This window comes from Daphnia magna, linkage group LG2 (genome assembly GCF_020631705.1).
Source record: "Daphnia magna isolate NIES linkage group LG2, ASM2063170v1.1, whole genome shotgun sequence".
Lineage (NCBI taxonomy): Eukaryota > Metazoa > Arthropoda > Branchiopoda > Diplostraca > Daphniidae > Daphnia > Daphnia magna.
In genome coordinates, this window is record NC_059183.1 from 13,163,928 (window position 1) to 13,190,041 (window position 26,114).

The 26,114-nt window shown below is 37.7% G+C and overlaps 4 protein-coding genes and 4 long non-coding RNA genes across 18 annotated transcripts; 4 read left to right on the forward strand and 4 right to left on the reverse strand.

Annotated features, from left to right (window-relative positions):
- The first annotated feature begins 291 nt into the window (after positions 1-291).
- On the forward strand, positions 292-2,940 carry LOC116917545. Of its 8 annotated transcripts, none has more exons than XR_006643115.1 (9): positions 292-913; positions 986-1,213; positions 1,283-1,373; positions 1,438-1,538; positions 2,017-2,146; positions 2,258-2,458; positions 2,522-2,593; positions 2,670-2,736; positions 2,806-2,940. It is a non-coding gene; the product is annotated as an uncharacterized LOC116917545 (long non-coding RNA). The 8 variants fall into 8 exon arrangements; XR_004391186.2 differs by having other exon boundaries at positions 294-913; positions 2,026-2,146; XR_004391185.2 differs by having other exon boundaries at positions 295-913; positions 1,283-1,363; positions 1,438-1,589; positions 2,787-2,940.
- Positions 2,941-6,018: 3,078 nt separating this feature from the next.
- Positions 6,019-7,458, reverse strand: LOC116917546. Its single transcript, XR_004391187.2, has 4 exons — positions 6,719-7,458; positions 6,556-6,643; positions 6,372-6,492; positions 6,019-6,309 (listed from the first exon to the last, which is right to left on the reverse strand). It is a non-coding gene; the product is annotated as an uncharacterized LOC116917546 (long non-coding RNA).
- A 1,574-nt stretch (positions 7,459-9,032) lies between these two features.
- LOC116917547 (piwi-like protein Siwi) lies at positions 9,033-14,217 on the reverse strand. Its single transcript, XM_045170096.1, has 17 exons — positions 13,982-14,217; positions 13,264-13,431; positions 12,878-13,205; positions 12,581-12,789; positions 12,418-12,519; positions 12,264-12,359; positions 12,049-12,204; positions 11,681-11,982; positions 11,447-11,555; positions 11,246-11,390; positions 11,041-11,182; positions 10,794-10,959; positions 10,594-10,716; positions 10,349-10,524; positions 9,911-10,025; positions 9,512-9,841; positions 9,033-9,451 (listed from the first exon to the last, which is right to left on the reverse strand). The coding sequence occupies exons 2-17, from the start codon at positions 13,393-13,395 to the stop codon at positions 9,335-9,337; spliced, it is 2,748 nt and encodes a 915-aa protein (XP_045026031.1). The 5' UTR covers positions 13,396-13,431; positions 13,982-14,217; the 3' UTR covers positions 9,033-9,334.
- A 2,803-nt stretch (positions 14,218-17,020) lies between these two features.
- On the forward strand, positions 17,021-18,975 carry LOC116916309. Of its 3 annotated transcripts, none has more exons than XR_004390589.2 (3): positions 17,021-17,152; positions 18,501-18,581; positions 18,654-18,975. It is a non-coding gene; the product is annotated as an uncharacterized LOC116916309 (long non-coding RNA). The 3 variants fall into 3 exon arrangements; XR_006643775.1 differs by lacking the exon at positions 17,021-17,152 and adding an exon at positions 17,777-18,410; XR_006643774.1 differs by lacking the exon at positions 17,021-17,152 and adding an exon at positions 17,777-18,372.
- LOC116916305 (conserved oligomeric Golgi complex subunit 8) lies at positions 18,889-21,050 on the reverse strand. Its single transcript, XM_032921540.2, has 7 exons — positions 20,346-21,050; positions 20,221-20,279; positions 19,962-20,051; positions 19,794-19,850; positions 19,631-19,703; positions 19,268-19,558; positions 18,889-19,200 (listed from the first exon to the last, which is right to left on the reverse strand). The coding sequence occupies exons 1-6, from the start codon at positions 20,383-20,385 to the stop codon at positions 19,362-19,364; spliced, it is 516 nt and encodes a 171-aa protein (XP_032777431.2). The 5' UTR covers positions 20,386-21,050; the 3' UTR covers positions 18,889-19,200; positions 19,268-19,361.
- A 151-nt stretch (positions 21,051-21,201) lies between these two features.
- LOC116916303 (G kinase-anchoring protein 1) lies at positions 21,202-23,004 on the reverse strand. The gene is made up of 6 exons (XM_032921538.2): positions 22,583-23,004; positions 22,167-22,487; positions 21,955-22,110; positions 21,720-21,885; positions 21,504-21,649; positions 21,202-21,437 (listed from the first exon to the last, which is right to left on the reverse strand). The coding sequence occupies exons 1-6, from the start codon at positions 22,778-22,780 to the stop codon at positions 21,405-21,407; spliced, it is 1,020 nt and encodes a 339-aa protein (XP_032777429.2). The 5' UTR covers positions 22,781-23,004; the 3' UTR covers positions 21,202-21,404.
- Positions 23,005-23,788: 784 nt separating this feature from the next.
- LOC116916306 (cytochrome c oxidase subunit 5B, mitochondrial) lies at positions 23,789-24,539 on the forward strand. Its single transcript, XM_032921541.2, has 3 exons — positions 23,789-23,950; positions 24,118-24,191; positions 24,260-24,539. The coding sequence occupies exons 1-3, from the start codon at positions 23,869-23,871 to the stop codon at positions 24,464-24,466; spliced, it is 363 nt and encodes a 120-aa protein (XP_032777432.1). The 5' UTR covers positions 23,789-23,868; the 3' UTR covers positions 24,467-24,539.
- Positions 24,540-25,346: 807 nt separating this feature from the next.
- LOC116916307 lies at positions 25,347-25,966 on the forward strand. 2 transcript variants are annotated; one of them, XR_004390582.2, is made up of 3 exons: positions 25,361-25,574; positions 25,641-25,795; positions 25,870-25,966. It is a non-coding gene; the product is annotated as an uncharacterized LOC116916307 (long non-coding RNA). The 2 variants fall into 2 exon arrangements; XR_006643773.1 differs by having other exon boundaries at positions 25,347-25,795.
- Positions 25,967-26,114: the final 148 nt, after the last annotated feature.

A 26,114-nucleotide genomic window follows, 5' to 3' on the forward strand; every position in this document is an offset into this window, starting at 1 on the left:
GATGTGAATAAAAAAATTTAAATAACTTCATGGATGCATCTTTCAAAGCTATTGAAATGTGCAAAAAACGAAGGTGGAATTTAAAATAAGCGCAGCCATTCGACATTGATTGATTTACATTTTTATAATATTACCGAAAAAAAGTAATTTGGTAGGCAACAAATTTTAAACATGTTAAGGCTCAAAAATTAGACGAAATTCCAATCAAAAAGGTAATTGTTCCGTTCGTACAAAATGGAAATTGAATTGAAGATTGAAACAACTCTGATTGAACTTTTATTTTTAACATCGAAAATGGCAATGCCGAGAGCCTAGGTACAATACGAAAACACGATGCGTTTCTCCCACGGCGGTTGAGGGACTGTGGATGAGTTTATTTTTTCTAAAAGGTAGTTAAACAGAAGGGTATCGAAGGGGGGGGGGCTACTGTCGTAGTAGCAGTCGATACCAGTCCCCTTGTCAGTGCTTTAGTTGAACGTTGTTATTTCTACGGAACGCCGTTTGACCCACTTTTGTTTTAGTTAACTCTTTTTCGATGGTTGTCCGTTTATTTTGCAAATGAATAGATAACTGGCATAGCCATCTAGCAGTCAAAATCGTCACTTGAAGGAGGGATTTGAATAGATGACGCCTTTTAGGGAGGCCTAACTATTGTTGATCGATTGTTAGGTCGATTTCGATCGCCATTGTACAGTTAATGGCGCCGCGCATTGGAAGTATATGCATGTGTGAATTTCGATGAGCGTTGCACACCTTGGAGGCGTTGGTTATCGTATTGATAATAAAGGTATGTATGGCAATTAGCTATGGAATAATTTCTCACTTTGTTCTTAGACTCGCCAGTTGAAGATACGTGTGCACAGTGTTAGTGCTTGGGTGCCTCGAGAGGAAATTGCAGAACATAGCCATACAGGTAAAAGTCAGAAGTTTTCTTGTTTTTCTTTAACATGTTTCATTGTAATTTGATTTTGTATTGTTCATGCAGTATGGTGTGCTTCAACAATGTCCAACCATGGAATGAGTCACATGTGACCGAGACAAACAAATGATGCTTTTGCATTTTGAATGTTTAAATTTTTATAATTGTAGTTCACATAAACTTCTGGCCTGCGTCACCCAATAGGGTCCAGCAATTGCATGGTCCACTTTGACTGTGTAGCGCAACCTACTTCCTTCCTAACTAAAAATGTTTGGCTATGTTATAGCTTCAACAGTATGAACATTTTGTTATCTGTTAAACAATTGTCTTTGTCAATTTATTTTTATTGTTTGTTTTTTTCAGGTGTTGGAACAACTTGTTGTGTGGAGGTGAAGCTTCAATTTTGGACTTGATTTGTCAACTGTTGGTTGAGATAGCAAAAGAGTATGGATTAGTAAGAATCATATAATAATTGTTAGTATTTCAACTCTGGTTATTTTGTCTATTGGCCTATATAGGATCAACATTTTATTCCGCGAGCCACGACCAACGAGCCAATGACCAACCCAGTGGAATCCTGGATACTTAATCATGTGTGGTACCAATCATGGCTTAATGGGTGAGCATCAGATTGTGGCACTGGATTTTTGTGGATCAAATCCCATTAGAGGTAGAAAGTACACAATATGTTTGCTGGTTCACTATTGACGTTATCACTCATTTCACGGATGGAGATGCAAGATTAATTGTTGAAGGAAAACATACTGCTAAAACAAAATCAAATTTCCCGATAGGGATTCTATAAAAATTTCCCGATATGGATCATTGCATCTCCAACCGTGAAATGAGTAACATGTGACTCGAAACAAACAAACGGTGCAATTTCAACAATAGAATTAGTCAGCGGTAAACAACACATTCTTCCTGAGAATAGTTTAGACTTTTTGAGCGTATCTTTTGTTTATCACATGTTGCATTTTAATTACTGTTATTTTAAAATTTATATCGATGGTTTTTCTTTAACTAGATTAAAATTTGCCATATCTCATGCTAACCACAAGGATTCTGCTTTTTCACACACCTTCATTATTTTTGAGGTTTTTCAGGTATGGTCACTATCAGCAGCTTTAAACACAGTGTTCATCGCAAAATACACCAATCCCAGAGAACACTCCAATGGAAAATATTGGGAATTTCTGCCCTTCCACCCTGAACTTCACAATGCTGGTTTGTATAAATAGGCATTAAAAAACTATAAACAGTATTTTTAGTTTGCAGTTTGCTTTAGCATACAACTCTATGGCATGTTGATATTAGCAAAATTTTTATTATTTATAGGGTTAGACAGTACGAAAAATTCTTCTCTCGGAAGTTAATTACTTTGGACTTGCTTGAGATGACCCTTGAGGCAAGAAGCTTTTTCTGCTTTGTGTGGACAGGAACACCAGAGGCATTGATGTCTGAAACCAACAAGTGTTTTGCAAAGAAAGTAAAAAGAAACATTGATGTTGGTTATCCTCTTAGTGATGCTGAAGCCTGGTAAGAAAAAAGAATAGTATGAGTATTTGCTGCATCATTACTATTATAATTTGTATCTTTTAGGTATCTTATTGATCCATTGGTTCTATTCGTGGGGAAAAGAATGTTGTGTGGGAGAAACAGGATCACAATTGAGTAGGTGTTTTACCATTTTAAATGAGTTTATTAAATATAAATTTTTAATCATTCATGCTTTGTTTTTTTAATGTAGACAAAATAATCGCAAAGTCGTGGTAATAATTCGCGAGAAATATGCTAATAGGGTTTCGCTGTGTTAAGTAAGTGTATCAGCAAGAATATTATACCGATGCACATTTTATTTCTTTAGTTTAAATTCACAATCATAGTGAGTTCGAAGAGGATATTGATGGAGGTTTGGTGTTAAAAAAGTATGTGTACAATGTTGGAAGGGCGACTGAAGATTTCCGGATTCTTCTATTATCTCACATGTTATGGTATTTATAAAAATATGTTGCAGTGCATATCTGGGCTCCCTTTTTTCTGTGGCTCCGTTTCCCCTTGACTTGTGATAAGCCCGTAGGGGGTCATGCCCCTACTGTGATCAGCAGCAAAGGTTGTGGGTGCGCTGTCCGGAAAGGGGACGTGGGGGTCCTCAAGTTCTATGATATCATTGGAGGGCGAAGAGGCTACCCACAAATCCGAATTAACGGTTAATCGCTCACGTAAAAACTTGTCCGAAACCTTCCATCCTCTTCCGGCTTCTCTTAGCCACGCCCCGGGTAATCTCCCCGGGGGTTCAAATGCAATTGAGGCAGTGCTTACTACGCAGTCCTTACTTAAACAATACAAATATTTAAAACAGCAGGAAAAGATAATATTGTAAAGGCAATTTTTATAGGCTCGTAAAACTATATGCTAACCTAAATAGTCTATATTCAAGGACCATAGCTTTGTGGCAGAACATTGGTGTACGGATCCAAAGGTTTCGGGTTCAAATCCCGGATGAATGTCAATAACTTTAAAATATTAAATATAAATATACAAATAAAAAAAAATATTGTGATTTCGTAGCAATTCTATTAGATGGATCTATTGTGGACTTGTTTATAGGAAATGATCTTGAATCATGCTACAAAAAAATTCAAATTCCAAATTTGTTGAACTCAATTAACACGAAAATATAGAATTTCATAGTTCAAAGTCTTACACTGAAGTCAATAATAAGAGATTATTGTTATTTTCTATTTAGGCGGAAGTCGTTCCTCTTGAAGGAACAACGGGATTAGCTCACGACGCTGGAGGTTGTCCAGCAGTTTTACTGCCTGTCCTACGTGATTGGAGCAGCAATGTACTTAACTGACCTGAGGAAATGAAACAACGATCCCAAACTGTTGCGCCGTCTAGCAGGCAAGATTCAAACCTCTAGGAAACCTCCCTGAGTTAAATTTTCGGTTGCTGGTTGTTGATTATTTTCAGCAAAAAAAAAATGTAAATAGCTCTCAACAAGATGCTGAAAAAAGGGAGTAATTTGGCGTTCCTTACCCTATTACAGATTAAAATAAGTAAACTTATTTTAGTTAAAAAGCTAACTTTAGTTAAAAGTTAAAATAAAATAAGTAACAAGTACGTTAGATCAGTCGGTTAGAGCGTAGTTCTGATAACGCGGAGGTCAGGAGTTCGATGCTCTTAAAATATATTATATTAATATTTTCATAAATTCGGAATAAAATCCATAGAATTGAACAAAAATTTCGTCTGCTCTGCCTGCAATGGCGGACTAAACGTTACAACAGCCTTTGCTCTGTTAATTTTGTGCATTTTATCGTTGTTTTTGTGAATTCCAGCCTCAAGTAAGTTGAAAATGACAATAACTATAAAACTGGCATTATTTTTTAGCTTAATAGTTGGAAAAAGTTAGATGGCAGCTTGCTAACAAGGCATAGTAAAGTTTGGCTTAGATGGCAACCAAGAAAAAGTACTTGTGTTCTTGTTGAATTTAATCTTTAGGTTCAGTTTTACTTTGAACATCTCTTTATTCCTCTACAGAGTATGGAAGACAAGTATGAATGATTGGTAATTTTACCATAGGAGCATTGCTTTTAAATTAGTCCCTCACAACAGATTGTCAATTGACTCGAAAGAGTTTAGTAGCCTGTTTAAAACCCAAGCTCACTGGGTGTTCTCTAATTATTAAAGACATCTGATAGTTGCATGTTTACGTGGAGAAGGACTAATGGAATTAGGAATATTTTTCACCTTTTAATTCCCCATATGACTAATCTGTAGTAGACTTTCCCTCTAGAATTTCAGAATCTTTATTCAATTAAAATAGCTCAATAACACGATCGTTCGTTAAATATTAGTGTTACAAGTAGATTACCAATGGGAAAATGACCAATTACCATGTGTGAATTGTTTTTTTTTCCTTCAGCTAATTTTATTTCTTTTCTTTTTTTTGTAAGAGTTTATCAGTGACGGTGACCATGATTATGCTTTTGTTCTTTCGTCTGATTTCTTTCCTTTTTTTCTTATACAGATTGAAACTGACAAAGAAATGAGTTCTGTTCTTCGCCTCATTTTTGCCTCATCGTCATCAAACTGATCGTCCTTGCCGTCCTCGCCTCGCCGTCTTCGCCTCGCCTCGCCGTCTTCGCCTCGCCTCGCCGTCCTCGCCTCTCCGCCGTCTTCGCCTCGCCTCGCCGTCTTCGCCTCGCCTCGCCGTCTTCAAGTTGATCGTCTTTGCCTCGCCGCCTTCGACTCATGGTCTTCAAGCTCATGGTCTTTGCCTTAATGTCATCGAGCTCATCGTCTTTGCTCGCGCTCGTCTTCTCCTCATCGCCGTCATCGTGGAAACTCGCGTGTTTGGTAGTTTGTTTTGTTTTTTTTGTATTGTTTTAAAGGGTATGTTTAAAGTTAACCCGTTGGCTGCCACCCATTTTGTTCCCCCTTTTTTTTTTAGTTATAGGGACCGGCGGCGCTGTTCTGCCTCATGGTTGATCACCCATGGGGTGGGGCAGTCGCCTTGCGCCTTAGGGCGCCGTAGGCAATGCACCAGTAGGGACTTCCCCTTGTCGATGCGATGGTGGAGTACCTGAGGTGTGCATTCCCGTAAAGGTCTCCATCGTCAAGTCAGCCCGGACTTGTCTTCGGACAAGTCCCCCTTTCATCGGATCCCTCTGAAACGATGCGTAGTGACTGTAGGAGAACAACCTACGGGTTGTAATGGCTTGGCAGCCAACGGGTTAACTTTAGTGTTTGTGTATGTATGCATGTATGTATTGTATTTATTGTATAACGTTTGTTGTATGTATTGAATAACATGTCATGTAAAATAGTGGTGGAATTGTGGGTGGAGGTGGGAAAATACAAATTCAATTCCATTTATATCTTTGTGTATTAAATTTTGTATCTTAGAAGAAACCTATTTCAAGATATAGCAAAACTTGGATCGTGATTTAGTTATCTATATATAGGCAACAAGTACTTAATGCAGAATTAAAATTTTCCATTCAAATTCTCAAAATCGATAGCCATTATCCTGCCACTGGAAACTCAAATGTTCTAAATATAAATTCAAGGTAGTTTTGTCAAATTCAATAAAAGTTTTGCATATTGCATGTTTCACACATTTCAGCAACTCTTAACATATGCTTTCTCACTAGTAAGCAAAAATAGCTTCTCAAATTTTTAGATTCCAATATAATTCAATTTCACCATCAAGGCAGGAAAACAAAGTTAAACATTATAGATTGTGGTAATAGCCTGTAAACTAGATTCTTGCTCTTGGAATGCTGCTTTCTGGAACCTCACTAACGAACCAAGGAGTGTCCTGCAACAACAGCTACCATGCTAGAATTCCAATGATAAGTGTGGGAATAAAATGGTTGGTCCTGGCAAATAGACAAAACAACAAAGGGTTGAGGTGTTAATGATGCTTTCTTTCCATTCTTACCAATCCCTGTTTTTCCAAATCGACAAATGGTGACAAATCAAGTCCCAAACAAGGAGTGTCCTGCAACAACAGCTATGATCCAAGAATTCCAAAAATGAGTGTGGGAATAAAATTGTTGATCCTGGCAAATAGATAAAATAACAAGAATTGAGGTGTTAATGATGCTTTTTCCCATAAGACTTACCAATCCCTGTTTTTCCACCTTGACCAACAGATGACAAATCAAGTCCCAAATTGACACTCTACCTCAATGTAATTACTTTTACCAATACCTAAACAACAACAAAAAACAAGGACAAATAGATGAACAAAATCCTCGTAATACCAAAGGTATAGCACTGACATACAGTTTCAATTACAGAGGGTGTAGGCCAGGCTTGACACCTAAAGGGGACCATGCGATTCCTGTACCCTATTGCCTGACACATGCCAGAATGCTTGTATTAGATATCTTTAAATGGAAGGATGCAAAATTTGAAAAAAAAGGCTTCGGCCAGTGGCAAGATCGGATCAGCATGTTTACACGATCAGATTAGACAAAGGTATCCGTGTTAATGGCAAGATGAAAAAGGCGGTTTCTTTGTTGGTTAAATAGTGTCAAGGGCCAAGGAATTACAAAAATACATTTAAGTAATAAAAGATTTTTTAAAACCGGACAACGTATCAGAAGATGATTCGTGTTGACAATGGCGGTGGCGCACTTCAGACGAATGGTTATTTCAGTTACGTCATAACCTACTACAACAACAATCAATACAAACAATGGTGTGTTGTGGGAAAAAATTGTCCCTAAGGTTGGTACGAAAAAATTGCAAATTTTAGTCTATTCCAACCAGTAGCCAAAAGAATGTTTAAAACGGATCGCACTGAACATTATCCCCTCGCTGAAAACGTCTCGAATCCCTAACAACTAGGCCACATCTGATGAACCATGAATTTCTACTGCAGGATCCACTAAACACTAAACAGTGTAGCCATCTATTGGTAAATTATCTAGTTTTACTTGATTAATTAAGCTCAACATTTTAAGCCCGACTTTTTGTTAAAAAAATCGGCTTAGAATTTTGACTTGGAATTCAATAAAACTTAACCTATTACAACCAAAATGAAAAGTTAATTCAGAATAAAATATTATCTTTCCACATAATTAATAAATTTTTGATAAAACGGAATCAGATTCGCAAACACTTGGAAATCAGAAAAACCCCAAAACTAAGTTTTAAAAAGGGCAACACTTTGTTTTTGGTTTTTTAAACAGGTGGTTTAACGAGAAAACCAACAACTTAATCGAAATCAACGTTCAATTTGGGTTATGCCCTATGCTTTTTGTCGAATTTCATGACATGTCGTTTTTCGCAGATTTTGACAAAAGTGGGAAGGCTATACCCTTTCCACTTTTCCATTTTTGGCCAAATTTCAACTTTCGCTTAAAATACATGATTTCAATTCAGAATTGAATGCTAATCACGGAAATCAAGTTTATTTTTCAGTTGGCCTTGTAGTTTTTTTCTAACCTAACGTAAAGAACAAAATATAAAGTTGGGTTGGTAACAGTACTTTATTTTCGTTTATTTTAAAATCGGCTAATTTAACAAGGAAACCATTTGCTTAATCGAAATAAGCGATCAGTTTTGATTATGCTATGTGATTCTTTTTCTCCAACGCTATCAAAAACTTCGCGAACAGCGGGAGCCGTTGAGTGTAATCAGAGCATGTACGTACGATTTCCGCGATTCAAGAGCAACTACAGCCCAAACATAACGGGAACTTCCGGAACTGAGTGAGGGCCCCTAGTTCCATTTCGGGATCCTTATTCCTACTGTGTGCCCGCCGTTTTCCCACATGGGTCGTTGCGATACTGCCATCCAGCAGTTTATGAAAATCCTATCTAGCTTGCAGTTTTTCCCTCTTGGTTTACCAAGGACCTTTATTCCACTCCCTTTTTCTGACTTGATAGCATTTTCTACTAATATCTTGTAAACGGCATTATAGATCTTGATGCTGGATAGCTAGTAAATAACGTCTCGTGGTTCCCGCTATTCTTTGTTTGTTCCCCTCAACACATCACCGGGGAAAAAATATTTTCCGAGAGGGATTAGCCGTACACGACAATTTTAAATTAGCGGTCCCTGAATTCCCTACCCTTTCGGCAGAGTAATAGAATACTGGTGTAGCCACGCTTATGGCGGGCCCTCCCATTGCCTTTTTGGCCTGAAAGTCTTTCTGTCCCATAACGAAAGCGCCACAGCGGCTGTGTTGTGAACTTGTGATGTATCATTTTCGTCGTCTGTACTTCAGAAAGTAAACAAAAAGTGGCTTAATTAATTAGTGTGAAAAAAGTAAGAGCATGAAGAGATTTCTTAACAACCCTTAAAACTCAATTCATAAGTGGCAGTTACGGTTATGGTACACTTAAATCGATATCTTGCCTCATTTTCTCACAATCGATACGCGAAATTGGCAACAACTTTTGGGAAAAAATCCGAGAGAGGGAGTTAACATGGCCGTGGCTACACCAGTATTCTATTACTCTGCTTTCGGCATAAAACTTCTTCATTGCCGGAAACCGATCGCGTGCCTAAAGCAATACCTTTCAAACTCATTTTCTTACTTTGTACTGATCCCAAAATAATGTCTTACCTAATATGGACTCGGACATAATTTTTTTTTCTACAAAACTACTCAAAGGTTTATTTCTAATTTCTTGGTTAATTACAAAAACGAGGACAGGTACTTAGTATCGCTTTCCCAGTTTACATGTGAAAATAAGGATTTTAAATAACAAATAAACAATATTGTTAAAAATCCCTTGCTCAAATTAATACTAATAATGTAAAGCGAAGTTCTAATTTTGTCAATTTTTTTGACTTTGCTAGTTGTAAGAAGTTTTGTAACAAATGTCAGCAACTAAAATTCCGGAATAGAACGATACTGAACGGACTGAAAAAATCGTGCCACACAACTTAAAGATAGTACGGAAGTTTAGACAAGCTATCGTGGGGTTGTTGCATGATAGACTCACCAACAAGATACGCCAATTTGTGTGCATACTGGATCGGAGCAGGGATGCGGAGAGTTCCCTAAGAAGCATAATATGAAAACTTTAGTAAGAATTACAAAACATTTTCTCTTCGTTTTACCGGCCAATTGTAGTAGAGGTGCGTCAAGGCATATGCCAATCTCTGGTGAATATCAGGGGTGATTCCAGTTTGATCTTCAACGATATTATAGCTAGTGGGTGACACAGTTCCTTGAGTAACTTTCTGCGACACAAGGAAAAAGTCGAATCTTTCTTGCAGCGTCACCTTGTTGTCAACGACAGTGCCGCAAACAGGATTGGATGGACAACGACCATCCATATTGAAGAAGCGCGTGTTAATTCGCTTGCTGACGACGATGAAAGCAATAGGTGGATTGTAAATTCCATTCCCCATGTAATTGGTACGAGTACCAGCTTCAGAACAAGCATCCTACTCCATTGCAAAACAAATAAATAAATAAAAATTAAATTGTACGCTTTACAGAATTTCTTCTGTTACCTTTAACGCAGCAATTTCTGTGTCTTTGAGACGTGGAATATCTCCGGCTCCCACTCCGTCACGGTATACAATAATGGCACCCGGTAGCGTTTTTTCATTGACAATGTAGAAAGCTCTATATATGTAAAAAAGGAGAGGGAAAATGGAAAAAGAAAGAAGAAAAGAAAGAAGAAGAAAAAAGAAAGAAAAAAGAAAAAAGAAGAAAAAGAAGAAAAAAGAAAGAAAAAGAAGAAGAAAAAGAAAGAAGAAAAAAGAAAGAAGAAAAAAAAAAAAGAAAAAAGAAAAAAAAGAAGAAGAAAGAAAAAGAAGAAAAGAAAGAAGAAAAAAAAGAAGAAAAAAAAGGAAGGTTGAAAAGGGGAAAAGTGAAAAAAAAAAAAGAAAGAAAACAAAAACACTACGTAATTAGCACCTTATTGTATACTTGGGATTTACTATTACTTTAGGGCACCGAAAAGATGATCTTTGAAGCTGGGAGAAATTTCCTCATTATTCTCATGAATTTTAACTGAAGAGTAGTATCGGGAGAATGATGGATTTATTGATGCAACGAACGCACCAACAGCCTTCCTCTGGCGAGCATCGTGATATGTGTCGTAACCAATCACCATCCATTTCTGTTGTTTGTTTTTTAAGAATAATTAATTAAGGTTAGCAAAAATATAGAACACATAGTTTTTTTTTACAGTCGATGGGACTAGTACTCTCCAAGGCTCAGCTCCCAATTTGGATGCTATTTGTATCATGACTTTAGTAGCGATGGACATGAGCTTGCCCTGCACGCCTTTTATATTTCGACCCGTTATCACCTTGTTAAAAAACAAATCAAATCTAGTATGGGTTTTACAACAAACATGGGAGAAAAAATACGAAACAAAATATATACCTGAGAAGGTATACCAAATTCAGCACATGTCAGCTTCTTAATTGAAGAATAAGTGTCAGCCCGTGCGCTTCGAAGCACACAGAAAATCAGACTGAACTCTCTACGGCTGCATTCACTACGAATAGCGTCAACATAATTGGACGTTCGATCCGCTTGCATCTGGACACTGAATTAGGCCAATCAGTCAATTAGGTTGTAAAAAACGGAGACGACGCGTTGAATAAAACGAGAGAAATGCAATACTCACACAATAGGGTCAGGAACATCGAAACCTTGTGACCGACCAACATTTTGTATCATTTCAACAAAAGGTCTCACTTCGTGGGACATCTGAGCAGGAGTGAACAATATCCAGTCGCGGAGTTCAACAGAGACGCACATTCTGGATCCTAAATAAGAGAATTAGCTGAACTAGTTTTCGGTAACACAGCCGAGTATCTTTTAAAACCTACGTTGAATGTTACGACTCCAGTCTCCTTCCTGTGTTGGAAAACTATTACCGCCTTGTTGAATCGTTTGAGGAGGAATAATACGCGCATCGATGCGAACGACATTGGCGGCAAAATCCAAACCCCAGCTTTGCAACTCTTTTTGGATCTAATGGAAAGAATGTATTGCAAACGGCACATTATATTGCCAATTGCAAAACTCACATCGGGGTTGTCGGCCAATCGTCTCCGGAATTTCATTAGACTTTCAACGCGTTTGTCTGGTGTTACTCGCGTGATGTTACCAACATCTCTCATTAGCCCAAAATTTTTTCTAAAAAGAAAAGCGCATTTTCATCAAATGAAAAACCAGCAGAACAATATATATATATATAAATAAAAATAAATAAAAAAATAAGTAACAAATAAAAAATCAACAAGACAACGAACCACTCGTACTTTTGATCATCCGTAAGGCCGGTCATTCCGCAAAGCTCTGGAATGAGATAAATCGGTTGATCATCTCCACGATTGGCATCTCGTCGGGTAGGACGGGACACTAGCAAAGGCTGCGTGGGTTGTCGCACGTCAATATTGTAACGCTTCTTGTAGTATTCCAAATAAGAGATGTCACGATCTTCCTTACGCAGGTGAAAAGTTGACTGGGGATTTTTAGTGTAGTCGAGATCATCAATTCGATAAGTTCTTTTGTTATAATGGGTCATAACAATTTTCCCAAGCATCTCAGCCGAGCACATAGCCTAAACGATGGTACAGTTTGCAAATACCGTTAGTTAAAGAACAAGCATAGCTGTAAACATGGTCACTTGAAAATCCCCTCCCGCCTGACGAATTTTGTTCATCACATCAAGGGCTGTATCTCGTCGTAAAACACGGTGGATTATTTCAACCCCCAGCAGAAACCCTTCCTCATGGTGACGTATGGTAGTAACGTAGCCAGGCCATATATTCAGAAAGTGTTGCTATTGAAAAGAGCGAGGTAAAACATAGAGGGTGTTTAAAATTTTCAAAAGAAACCTACAGGAATTTCTGTTGCGGATGCAGGGTCATAGTAATCGCGTTTCCACAGGGTAAGATTGAGCATTCCAAGACAGCGACGTAGAATTATATTCATTACCTAAACACAAAGTTAGATTACGGTATCTTCCCACCATTGTTAAAAACGATTTGCTTACAGTTGTATAAGTAGCGTCTTCTTTATGAATCTCTCCAACGAGCCGAAAACTGATGGCAACATCAGAATTATCAGAAAGACGTTTTGAGAAAAGTTCCAATGGCTGTGCACGGTATCGAAGGTAATTGTAGCAATTCTACCAGTGCTCTAAATATAAAAATTACCTGAGGTAAACGGTTGATGTTGTATAGCAGGGTCCCGTCAAAGAGATACTTTCCAAGAGTCGCTTCATGGACACGGATAAGTGCCTTACGGGCACCGATATGGTCTACATCTGGGGTGAAATCGACGCGATATTGCAGCAGGTGCATATCAGGGCGCTTAATAAGTTCGAAGTAATTCGAAGTCAGTGGAACATGTTGGCCTATTCTTCCTGTTAGTATTGATCACATAAATATGTTTATGATATGAAACGAGGCTTAAAAAATAACAGGAAATGGTGGAGGTTTGTTTCGATTTACCTAATTTGTCAAAGTCAGCGGAAGGACGGGTCACAATCACGGATTCTCTCTGTTCACGAAAACGACTAGCACCACGGCCACCAACGGTTGCTCCCTCTCTAATGGAAGGCCCAGCACCAGGAGCGGGCGCGCGACTGGTCGAGGCTTGAGGCTGGGCTGCAGCTCCACCATGAAAAGAAGCTCGGCCATGCGGTACCACAGAACGTTCTTGTGGAGCTTCTCGAGTAAATGAACTTGCCCGTCCCCCGGATCCAGAACGTGGCTGCGATGAAGGCCTTTGTTCTGGTTCTTCCGGAATGTGTTCTCGGCTACCAGCTCGACCGGCATGCTACTCTTAAAAAATATATTGATTAACTCAAGCAGGATTTTTCATTATAGAAACGTACGTGAGGTGGCTGTGTAGTATAAGGAGCGGTCCCATGTTCTCTTGGTCTTCGTACTGAATCGTCCGATGCTGAGTCACCACGTAATCCACGCGATCGTCCTCTCGCTCGGCCACGCGAGTCCTGGTCTGACATTTTGCATTAACGTCCTTCAACAACTACTTCTACCAACTAAAGGGGGAAAAAAATAAGAAAAGAAATTATGAACATCGTTCCACAGTGCTGCGTATTTCTCATTGACGGAAGAAAACCGGTCTTGTTACATTACTTCAAAGTTTGGCAAGTTGTCGAGGGGATATAATTTTGCAGCATTTCGTGCGTTCCGGGGGTCAACACATTACGCACAAAAAGAAATTTTGAATGATAAAAAAAATTTTGAGGAATGGCACTGAGCCTATTTGCAGCAACATCCTTTGGATATACTAATCAATAAAAGGTACTGTGAATCAAGCTTATTGTATTGATAGGTAGTCTGAATAATGACTTTCTATATCAATAAAAACTGAAGTTTTTAGGTTTTTGGTTATTAATTTCGGTTTTTCGAAAGCTAAGAAGAGTATGTAAGAAACAAGCCAATATTTTATGATTCTATTGCTTCAAGTGAAAACGAATGGAAATAAATCAGCACTTCGAAAGGCTATCACTTGTAAGTCACAAATCATAGTTTAAGATTACTTGAATTAACAATTCTAAACCAGAAGACAAAAAAACCTAAACTTACTCAGGGGAACAAGGTTTGATGTCGGGAGCGAAGAGCAGCAACGTTCTTTCAGCACAAGTTCTAATTTTCGACTGACTAAATGCCCGCCAGCATCAAAGGTCCAAACGGAAGACAACGCCGTTGCCGATTTTACATTAGTATTTAAAATGACCTCCGATTTTTTGGGAGCATTAAATTAGCACAGCTTACAACTTGATCCTATCAGGCACAAAATCTTTGGTGTACAATTTCTTTTTTTCTTAATTATGTCTTTTTAACTGAGTGAAAGATCATTAGACTTTAAAATGTCAATTTGAGAAATCTAACTCAGCCTGGAAAAACGAAGTCACACAGCTGTCCTGAGGGGGGGGGGGGACCTAAGTAGGGGGGGTTAAAAAAAAATGACCTTGACTGACGAAATGAAATGGCGACGTTTTGTTGGTTACCATGCCCCTAGTTCTGCATTGACTTGACGGAATCTCGCTTCTCGCACACTGATCTCCTCAGTGTACTGTAGAATAAGGAAAATCGTTGTTCATTTTTCAAAGGAATAGAATCGAAAACAATACGAATGAAATTCAAGTATTACAAATAACAAATGTATTAATTTGGATTTTCAAATAGAATCACAAATGACGAATAAAACTTCGAATAAAATTCCGAATATAAAATTTTTGACTAAGACGCCATTTTTCTTAATGACTGTGGCACACACCGGTTTACCCCAAAAACTGACCCAAACCACCCAATAAAATGGAATCATATTATATATTTATCCCTGAGGGATTTAGTTTACTAAATTACCAAAGGTTTAGGGGCCTTTAACGCAACACAACTTACAATAGGCTCCTCCTCCAGATAGGAACCCGAAAAGGTTTATTGGAATTTTTTCCACCAATAGGAATGAAGGAAAGCGAAAAACAGTATTAACGATATTTTTAAGCTGAAGTTAGTAGATTTAAATTATGACAAAGGTAACAAATAATAATGCACGCCATTTTATTGTCTTAATAGTTAAACTATGTGACAACTAGAATCTTTTTTTCGTATATAACAAAGTCAACAATCGGCCATTTTGTACAGTTTGGGGTGCTTCAACATTTGGAAAACAAATGGCACCTTTGTACTTTTTTCTAATTAAAAATTTAAAAACTAGATGCCACTATTTCTTCTGTAAACAAAATTGGAAAACAGCAACTATAACAACTAAAACTAACCTTAAATCCCGAAGGCACCCAAGGGGCTTTGTTGGAAATTTGATTTTCGAATATAAATAGAATTGATGATTTATTCTTTAAATCTTGTTTCCCAAAATCGATAATTGTAATGTTACGCGAAATTTCAAAAAAACAAATTTCGGGGTAAAAAGTGGTGTAACCGAGTATTAGAACTTGCTTTCTGTTTCACGTTGACCGGCTTGAGAAATGTTTACGTATAGGTAAAATAACGAAAAATATTCGATCTAGAAGAACCACACCGAAAACCAAAATGACGAAAATTAACGTCCAAAAAGCTATCCGATTGACGATTCCATGGGATTGGGATCGGGGAAGGTATTTTGGGACGCAGGATGTCTTACTTTTTTCTTCCGTATCCACCATCTTTTAAAATGTCGTCAGTGCTCTCAAAGAGACCCTGGAAGTGAGCCCTATTTCACTGAGAAATCCACCTGCTTTTTATGCTTTGCTGCTAGAATATTTGTTATCTGTTGTTGGATCTTGTTGGCTGTTGCCAGTATCAAAAACAGTTGTGTTCAAAATGTATCAGGTATAGCAAACAAAGCATAGGACACTGCCACATTTTTCTGCAATATACTGTACCTGCATAACAGCATTTCCATTTTAACTTTGGTTTATTTTCGGTGACTTACCCATTGAACCTTTAAAATTACCTCTCCCTTCCCATTTTCTTGAAATTCAATGAAAATTGTTGCCTTAAATTCTCTGCATTTGGCGTTGACAATCACATTCCCTTAGGAGTACTCAAAGATAAGCTTTGTTTTTCCTCATGCTTTCTCACGGCCTTTGATTCTTACCATACCTCTTCATCAACAGTTCTCCGCGTAGCATTACGCTTACAGCTCGACCCTGATTGGCTGGGCCAGTCCGAAAATAGCCGATCAGGGTCAATAGGTTTGAGTATTTCCCAGGCTGTGTGGAGCAGTCTTAATTTCGAGATAACTCGTTAAGCCACGTAGCCATCCTCCAAGATGGCGGTTCAGCAAATAATTCCATCTAAAAAGTGCAACCAAGAATCGGCTAAATGCTTTGGTACTTTCAACAGAACTTGACAAAGGCAATCTGTTGAAGGGGCCAACGAATTGGTTGATTCTAAATTGAAAAAGGTGTCTTATTGGCAAATAACTGTGTTACTCATAATCGATAACTCGATCGAATGTGCTCCTTTACAGCCGACTGCTTGTATTTGAGGTTCGCACCTCAAATTCATAGTAACCCGATTGGGTGTGGGCGAAAAGACAGACAGCCCATATTCCGGAAAACCCTTAATAGGAAACCAAAAATTCTCCTCCCGATCAACGTGGAGCCAAACCCTGACTACACTTGATAAACTTCGTTGATTTGGGAACACTTGCTAATGTGTACATGAATTTATGGAATCTTTCACTTACGATGAAGTCTGTACAAAACAACTAAACTTATACTTAAACTGGACACACTTTAAATTGAGCGTTGGAGAATAAACCGTTTTCTACTGCATTCATATTACATCTATGTGAACCTCCAGAGCTCAAATAAAAATACACTAAAGCAAGAACAGCAGCAGAATGCCTTATCAGAGCATAACCCGAAGGTTTTAACTACTACGTTGACCATACTAGAAATATTTACAAACCGACTTTCAACGCATTAGAAAACACAAGAATAAGTAAACAATAAAAACACAGGAAGATTGTGGAAACTTGAATCAGAGTCATCTATTGAGAGAAACTGAGTTATTCAACGGCCATTGTCGGTGTTTCTTTTCGAACTTCAATTTTTCTGGTGTCGTCTGCTCCGTTCGTTTCCTTTATCATGTTTTGATTGGCTATTGAAGTTTTCAAACACATTTCCTGATTGGTGCATTCATGACACACCCGCTGGAGGCTCTGATTGCTATTTCCGAAATTAGACACAACGACAGACGATTTTTCACATGTCGTGAACCAACCAGGTTTCCATGATTCTGACTAAGGTAAGTAATCGATATTTTGGACACGATTATTTTGCAGCTAGCCAGCTATAGAGCAGAGTAATAGAATACTGGTGTAGCCACGCTTATGGCGGGCCCTCCCATTTCCTTTTTGGCCTGAAAGTTTTTCTGTCCCATAACGAAAGCGCCACAGCGGCTGTGTTGTGAACTTGTGATGTATTACGGTTTCGCTATGTTTTCGCTCATTTTCGTCGTCTGTACTTCAGAAAGTAAACAAAAAGTGGCTTAATTAATTAGTGTGAAAAAATTTATGTATAAACATATGGGTTGTTATAACAATAACAACCCTTAAAACTCAATTCATAGGTGGCAGTTACGGCTATGGGACACTTAAATCGATATCTTGCCTCATTTTCTCACAATCGATACGCGAAATTGGCAACAACTTTTGGGAAAAAATCTGAGAGGGAGAGTTAACATGGCCGTGGCTACACCAGTATTCTATTACTCTGTATAGAGCAAGAGCGAAGCGCGTTCCCCCTAATGTTTTACGAACGCATCGCGCATTTTAAGAGAGAAATTGCGGCTGGCGGCCATGTTTGTATCTCGATGCAAACATGGCTTCCAGCCGCAAAAGCTATCTTAAAACACCAAGGTGCACTCGTAAAACAATGGGGGTACGCGCTTCGCTCTTGCTCTATACCAAAACGAACAAAGAAAGTTAACTCTATCAAATTAGACAGTAAGATTACAAGCCAAATGGCGAAAAAAAGAAACAAATTGCATTGCACGCACTCTTACAGTATAAAAAATGAAGAAATCAATTAAATTAAAATGCAATGACGGAGAAATTACAAAGCTTGCTTGCAATAGGACGGCGGCCATATGTACAGCTATTAGGCACTATATTGTCTTTAGGGATCGGCCCTAATTAGGGCTGTTCCTGTATGATTGGCCTACCTGTGAAGTAGATTTTTGAATTCAGTTTAAAAAAACAACAAAAGTCTGTTTTGACGAAAATACTTGGCTCTATTTCCAAATAAAAGACCTAGATAGTGTCTTCTTTGCAAAGATACCAAATGGCGTGTTTGAGTTTTCGAGTTCAAGAGAACCTTGACTTCTGGTTAAACTACTACTTATGAATTGATTTTAATAAAGAATAAATAAAACGTGTCACCGTTTGCTACTAATGCGGTATCACTTTCATCGTTTCAATGCCGTTTTGTCCTAAAAACAGGGATTAAGTTGTAAATCCAGGAAAGGTACAATGAAGCTGTAAAGTTCATCTACCATCGCCTATGTGTGTTCACGATATAAACTTTTCCTTTTTTTTTTACTGTATTTTGTTTGTTTGCTTCTTATTCTGTTTTTTTTTTTTTTTTAATTCAAGGTTATACAGAACGTTGTGCTGATAAAATTTCGAACGGCATCACAGTTATAGAAAGAGAATCAAACCCTTGGAACCCAAAAGGTAAGTACGCGTGGAAATTGAAGAGATAAGGGATAAGGCGAATAAAAACCCTTTTCTATCCTTAACAAACAGATCTGTTTTAAGCCTGAGAAAATTTCCGTTCATTGGCGAGCGAAACATGTTTCTAGACGGATGTATACCGCATGTTGACGTTTCACAAATCTGGAAACAAAAAAACATGAAATCAATTTGGACTCTTTAGGCACGCACGAGCATAGTGTTTTTATAAACGTAATATAATTTCCTGATGTAGATATAAAATCTTATTTACGAACAAAGATGAAATGAAGAAGAGAACATCACAAAGTACGAACGAGATGTTACATATATTTTAGATGTCCTCTTGGTCAAGTGACAAACAAATAAAACATGAAAATGAATTTTGATCGCTGAAGATATAGCCTACTGAGCACAATTTCATTACATAATTTATCGCTATACAAAGTAATTGACGCGTTATTATTTCTTGGTAAATTGAGAAATCACTTTGTGATAGAATTCCGATTTTTTCTAATCGTCGCATTTGTTTTTAACGTGCCCCTGAGCATGGGCCGGAAACGCTGGATGCGTAATCACAATTGCCCGTTGCTGGGTTAAAGACCAGATCACTTGGACAAAACTGCGATGGAAGAAAATAGCATTTTTGTTAATGATTTTAACTTTACCAAATTTCCTTTAGGTCTTACGTAGAGATACGCGATGCCATTAGAGCACATGTAGAAGGTATTGCAGTTATTTGGGTTAGGATAAGCGCCATTATCCTGGCAAACGAAGGGAGCATCAGAGGTTGTCGTCGTCGGAGCCGTCGTTTGAGTCGTCGTTTGAGTCGTCGTTTGAGTCGTCGTTTGAGTCGTCGTTTGAGTCGTCGTTTGAGTCGTCGTTTGAGTCGTCGTTTGGAGTCGTCGTTGGAGTCGTCGTTGGAGTCGTCGTTGGAGTCGTCGTTGGAGTAGTAGTCGATGTCGTCGGTAGTGTTGTTACTATCATGATTAAACGAAAATTAGCGTTCTGCTTCACTCCAGCGGAGAAAAATTTTTTATTTAAAAACTCACTTTTGCACGGGGCGGTCAATGACGACGTGCAGACATTAGTGCTGGGTTCAAACACTGAGGCTCCAGCACAAACCTGAAATAAAAATAGAAAATAACCAAATTTATCTTTATGTGAACACATCAAGAAGTTTCTGAGACCGTGAAGAGTAAAAAAGTTTGTTACCATTGGAACGCCTGGCACTCCCGCTCCAGTACAAGAATAATAATCCTCGGTGCATTCCTAAATGGTTGAAATTAATTAATCAATAAGACTTTTACAACACAGTAATTTAATAATTATTTTATAATTAATAAATTATTTTAATATTATTTTAATATTATTAATAATTACCTTTCCAGGAACAGGGTAATTGCCAGTGCCGGGACAGTCGAAAGTTGTATAAGTAGTTTTCTCTTCTATCAGATACTGTCCAACTAAATGCTGGTAAACAACGGGGGGAAGACAAAAAAATTATTATTAGTTCAGGATAAGTTCACCAGATTGGTATTAACTAAAAGTGTCCTCCACGACCAAAAGTAGGAATGTTGTCGAGCTGAAATCTGTGCGGCAAGCTTACGCAATAGTTTTACTTATTTCTTTTAAAAAATACCTTCGGATTAAGGAAGGTCCGCCAAGAAGTGACTTCCGTTCCTAGGCACAGCAAGACTCCTAAAATTTAATTCATGATTAGCTACCTAAAGAATGTTATTAATTAAAAGAAATGTTTTAACATACCAAATAGGTAGAAAAATTGTACTGGGACTGATCGCAACATGGTGGCAAAATTAAGTTTCTTGGCGAACTGAATCTGGCAATAGTTTCACGGCTTCTGGTTTTCGACTGATCAACAGATGTTTAAGAAGCTGCATTTATACAGCTAAGAACCTTACAAACAAAAACGGGAATCGGGATTTTTTTCAAATCGGAGGTAAGATTAACTTTTAATCCCCTTATCTCCAGAAAAGTTATGCGTCAATCCGAGGCACTTTTTTCTACGTTTGCGTTACTGTAATCTACTGGTATTCAATTACAACAGTCTCGCCACGGTAATTTCCGAATGGGATCTAGGGAAAAGAATTTAGGAAATAGCATTCAACGCTTGCTCAAAGCGGCAAGTCCTTCGCTAGGATTATACTCTTGGTAAATACTCAAACAATATAATCACAATCACGACGAATAACGTATGCAGCAGCTTAGTTGGTTTATTACTTACAATTTCCAACGCAACGCTCCGAATTGTACTCTTTCCATGTCAACAATTTTATCATTAAGCAATGTTGCGAAATCTGTAAAGCCACCAGGTTCTACCGGTGAAGATAAACAAACGTCATCAACTTCATTTGAACATCCGGCTTGCACCTTGCCTAATTTTATTGCTCTTTGTCGCCTGCAATTTGTTACACCAAAACTCCAAATGGTGTTAAATAAGAGATTATCCACGTTTCGCGAAGTGAATTTTATCAGTAAAAACTAATTAGGGGAATGGTCACGGCATTTTGTTCGTATAATACGAATAAAAATGCCAAACCATTCCTATGTTAGATGGATGATTATGCACACCTAAAAAAGGAAAAAAGAAAATTAGAAAGTGTCCATTTCTTTTTTCCGTGTATACTCAAAGGTACGTTGCTGATAGCAATGGAGTGACAAATTTCGCCAACCAATCGAAATTTGATGAATAAAAAATTTTTGAAGTGAAATAACACAGAATTTTAGAATGTAAACATGCCAAATCATCTGAAGATATTCGTGAAATTCAATGTTACTGTTTGGGCTAGTACACGTTCCCGACGTTTACTTTTCGTTATCAGACCTCTTCTTGTAAGTCTGAATAATGTGAAAAAGAAATTAGAAAATTTTGGGAGAAAAACAACTTGATTATAATATCATTACAGCAGTTTTCTTTAAATCGGTCAATACGGTAACTTTGCTCCTTTCCTGTTGTAACTGATTGGTCACGCTTTCTAGCTCAGCCGTCAACTCATCCTTGACTTTAGAAATTTTATCCATTTCGACAAGAAGTTGGGCCTTTTCCTTCACTAAACACTCCGAAATTAAGATATGTTATAGATAGCTGCACAATAACTAATAGCACAATCAGCATAATACTTTCTCCTTGGAGTAAGATTCCACACAGCTTCTTATAGCGGGTTTTAACGTTGAGCAACTCTTCACGCAGCCTGTCATTTTCCGATCGAAGATTTTCGATTTCGATATTCTTTTGACTCAATTCTTCTTGAAGCTGAGCTAGCCTTGGTTGCTCAACTTGAAGGGCCTCCAAATTACAAGTCAAAATTTCATTTATGGGTCTTGTAAAGGAATGAAATGAATTTGGTTTATTTACCTCCTTAGGTTTTTTTGCATTCTTTGAAGATTCATTTTTTTTCTTCTCCTTGTTGATAATTTTCTTTGCCTCATCTGCAACTTGTTCAAAGAAATGCTCATCTTCAAGGATTTTCCCACTGATTCCCTGATGTGCTGGGGTTTCTCGAGGAGATTCCTGAAAGAAAAAGACATATATCATAAGTGTTTAAAAAGTGGTATAAAAAATTTAACCTGTGGGCCCTGTTTGAATTGATCAAGAGACATGGTGGTGGTCCCTTTATTTTTATTATTTCCAGCTTTCTTCTTATTAGATGGTTTGTTATTTACATCTTCTTGTTCTGGCAATTTTGTGACTTCTCCAATATTTGCCTCAAAATCTACTTTGGAAGCCATTATTGCCTCTTTGAGTTGTGCCTCGAAATCATCGTCAACAAATTCCTGATCTTTTTGTTTCCATTCTTTAAAGTTAGATGGGACTTCATTTCCTGCAGGTTTCTTAATAGGGGCAGAGGATTTTCTGGGTTTGCTTCCACCAAACGCCAAAGATTTGAGCTGAAAAGCAAGAATAATATGAATAAAATATGTAGTTCCACAAGTTGTAAAAAAAATATGTCTCTGACTTAATCAAATACACATAGCCTCCATACCTCTGCTTTTTCTTGGGCAGCCTTCATCTTCTTTGCAGCATTCTTTTCCGAATTCAATTTTACTTTTGCAGACTTATTTTTTGATTCTGCCAATTTTTGTGCTGCTGCCCTTTGTTTATCCCTTGCTCTAGAAGCTGCTTTTTCATCTTCATCGTCCTCAATTCGAAGAACGGCAAAACGAGATAACGAAGCAGTCATGCTTCTTTCTAATAATTTATCACAGATTCAAGAGGGGTAAAAAAATACCGTATCGAAGTACACAGGCAGTCTGTGCCAGGAATTGCAAAGTGATCAAACAAGCTCAAGCTTAAGGCTATAAATCAATTTTTAATATATTAATTTACAATAACTTGGGACAATGAGTTTGAACGTTAATGGTACTGAACGTGCCGAAACAATCGGAGTATTGTGATCCACTGGCAGCTAGATGTCGTGACAATTTTGATGGGTTTCAGCAACCCATAACGAACCAATTTTAGTTTACATATCTTAACAAGTTAACATTAGTTAAAAAGAAAAAGTTGTGAAACATTATTTGACATTCTATGACATAAAAGGGATTAGATTAAAAATCCCATTCCATGCATAGTTACTTTCTAAATGCTTACTAAAGAAAACAAAGAATGGCTTCGTCCCTCAGTCTCTGGATGTAACAGATCTTGCAAGATTAATTATTTTTTACTATCATTATCTATCCAATACAAAGCAATTAAATTAAGAAATTCAGTAGAATGAAAAAAACTTTTTTATTATTGGAATTTAAAGATGAAAATGTTTGATGATGGGCTAAACCCTTTAGTCTTCTGTTTTCTCTGGTGGAGGCCCACAAGGTTGAAGCATTTTTTCCATAAAGTTAAATCGAACCCGGGCTTTCGATTCATTTTCTGCAATTGCTATGTGATTCAGAAGATCAAAATGTCCGACGTAGGATGCAAAAGAATCTCGGTGTTGGTTAGAGAGCCATTCGTGTCTAGATGTATCGGCGTGTCCAGTACCAATATATTTTGACTGCAAGTGCTCTAACTGTGAATGAATGTTATAGCGGTCACCCATGTTTCAAATACCTATTAATTTAAAATATAATTGATTAGAAAATTCATTTCAAAAATATAAATCCATTACCCACCGCAAAACGTTTGATTCGTACGAAGAACACAAATGCAACCTATTGCCAGGTTTCTGTAAAAACGTGTAGCAGAAGCTCTAGTGTTGCTCGGCAACCAAGCGTTCGTCACTTGTTTCATTCGTCATTTGTTTCATTCACTCACAAGCAAATCCACAAGAAAATGGCTTCGTTCGTGTGCCGCTCGGTTTTCGCTGCAACTCGGCGGGGAGTTTCTACTACCGCTGTTAGGGCAGCAGATAAAGGTAATTATAAGTATAATTTTATATACTCCTAAAATAATTCCATGGTAGGCCTTCGCATGGCAGCTACATGATAAATTTCACGTACGTACCGTCGTCACGTAGGCCGCCATGAAAGCCAAGAACTACTCTGATAATGAACTTTTGATCACGGTGTTTTTCTTTGTTAGCTATGAACGATCCCCTCGAACATGCTACAGGATTAGAGAAACGTGAAATCCTTGCAAAGCAAGCCGGTCGAGAGGTAAAGAAAAAAAATGAATTAGTTGCTTACTGTTAAGTTCAATAAAAAAAATTGTACCATTCATATAGGATCCTTATGAGATGCAAGTCTACAAAAGAGTTGCTGGTACCAAGGAGAAACCTAACCTTGTTCCCTCAGTTGCTGAACACCGTGTAGTAGGCTGTGTGTGTGAAGAGGACGCCACTTCTATCAATTGGATGTGGCTCTACAAAGGCGAACCAAAACGTTGTGAATGTGGCTACTGGTTTAAATTGATTGATTCTAAACCTGTCTAGAATTTAGATTAATCTGAAAGAGCAACCTTTCTAAATGTATAGAAAAGAACGAATAAAAGAAGCAGTCCTGATAGTGAAATATCTTTATTACTGTCGATACAACAGGTGCATTGAATAAAGTGCTGTAAGATTAATTATCATGTGTTTCTTGCACTACATGATGCTGTTATTTATATATATAATTTTATCTTTCATTTTCTGCAGAGTTAGTTCTTTTATTCTGTTCAGTTTATGCATAAGGTAAGCAGTTAGTTGTGGTATAGCAAAACTTTTGTCTGGCAAATGATGTATTAAGGCCTAATTTGAATTCCATGAACTTGCAGTTGTAGTGTATGGCAGAATTAGAGACTATATAAAAGGCCAATTCCAGTTAGCAGACGAACTTGGGCGCAGTTAATTCAAGTTCGACTCTATTCTTCCAGTGCAAGAATACCACTAACCCATCCATTTTGTTGCGCTATAGGCCAGTAAAGATTTAGACAACCCCAAACGTGTAATCATTTTTCGAATTTTTTCTGTCCCTGAAAAAAAATAACCTGCAATGGGTAAACAGCTAGCTATCAACATTGAAGCTGCTTAATTGTACAGCTTTTCTTTCCTCCATCAGTTTTGAACTCGGAAAATGGGAAATGGGAAGACGGTAACGGCGTCGAGAGTGGGAAGATGTATGAATTGTATGGGTTTTTTTTTCAAGCTTCCCATACCCATAAAGTGTTACCTACTTTTTTTTGCTTGTTATTATACAGAAAAATTGAGCTACTATTTTTTTCTAATGTTTATGTATAATTTTTCTTCGTTTGTTTGTTTGTTCTGTTGCCACTTCAGAATGGTTGGCAACGCGAGCAAAAAAGCTCAAGGCAGGGAAAAGGTAAACCTTTGATTACCTTTTTTTTTATTCGATTGCTGAAGGCGATTGTCTGAAAATAGCTTGAAATATCCTTTCATAGCTTGACTTCTACATAATGTTAGAATATCACCATATGTACTGTATCTTGAGGGCTTTAAAAAGCTGCTTTTAATTCTTTTTGACAGAAATATCGTTATCTAGTGTTTTGTCAGTCAACCAGAGGAAGCAGATTAGGATTGACGTTGCCTCCCACCAGAGCTTGTAAAACTAAATGGTGAAGTTGGATATTTACAAGAAGTACTGATTTTTTTTGCTTCGTTTCATTAGGCTACGCAAGTGAATATAGTGAGTAGTGGGAGATCAAGTTATTCAATTATCGCCACGGATTTCGTGATCAGTTTTTTTTAAGGTGTCTATGGAGAGTGTTTGCTGTTATAATGATTCACAGACTTAGATGGTTGGCCCTGATCTGTATTGGGCAAGTAAAAATTCGTTGTCATGTTTAAGATGAATACAAACTTATAATTAATAAAAACACATGTTTACTCTTTATTAGTTGCGTCCGTCGTCATTGATTACACCACCTGTCATCTAGCCCACGCATTTCGAAAAATAGCTCCAAATGAAAGATTACGTGAGACTTAGTACAAAGGTTTTGATAACACACATTGATTCATTACTGCTTTCCGGTCACCGGCAGGACTATATTATATTTAAATGTTTTAGGGAAAAAGTTGTTATCATGTCGAAAACTGCCTCTGTCAAATCAAAATCGAGCACGACAGACTCTCGTCCAGCCTG

Bases quoted from the DNA above. Each gene is read 5' to 3' on its own strand.
- LOC116916303 (XM_032921538.2), bottom strand. From the start codon at position 22,780: ATGACTGCTTCGTTATCTCGTTTTGCCGTTCTTCGAATTGAGGACGAT. The intron at 22,111-22,166 runs GTTAAATTTTTT...TTTTTCTTTCAG, and splicing joins AATTCAAACAGGGCCCACAG to GAATCTCCTCGAGAAACCCC. The intron at 21,438-21,503 runs GTAATGATATTA...CACATTATTCAG, and splicing joins CCGATTTAAAGAAAACTGCT to ACTTACAAGAAGAGGTCTGA.
- LOC116916306 (XM_032921541.2), top strand. From the start codon at position 23,869: ATGGCTTCGTTCGTGTGCCGCTCGGTTTTCGCTGCAACTCGGCGGGGA. The intron at 23,951-24,117 runs GTAATTATAAGT...TTTCTTTGTTAG, and splicing joins TGTTAGGGCAGCAGATAAAG to CTATGAACGATCCCCTCGAA. The intron at 24,192-24,259 runs GTAAAGAAAAAA...CCATTCATATAG, and splicing joins CAAAGCAAGCCGGTCGAGAG to GATCCTTATGAGATGCAAGT.
- LOC116916305 (XM_032921540.2), bottom strand. From the start codon at position 20,385: ATGTTGCGATCAGTCCCAGTACAATTTTTCTACCTATTTG. The intron at 19,851-19,961 runs GTAATTATTAAT...TCAACCATTTAG, and splicing joins ATTACCCTGTTCCTGGAAAG to GAATGCACCGAGGATTATTA. The intron at 19,559-19,630 runs GTGAGTTTTTAA...TAATCATGATAG, and splicing joins ATTGACCGCCCCGTGCAAAA to TAACAACACTACCGACGACA.
- LOC116917547 (XM_045170096.1), bottom strand. From the start codon at position 13,395: ATGTCAGACCAGGACTCGCGTGGCCGAGCGAGAGGACGATCGCGTGGA. The intron at 10,525-10,593 runs GTAAAAAAAAAC...AACAAACAACAG, and splicing joins GAGTACTAGTCCCATCGACT to AAATGGATGGTGATTGGTTA. The intron at 9,452-9,511 runs GTAAAACGAAGA...TATGCTTCTTAG, and splicing joins ACCTCTACTACAATTGGCCG to GGAACTCTCCGCATCCCTGC.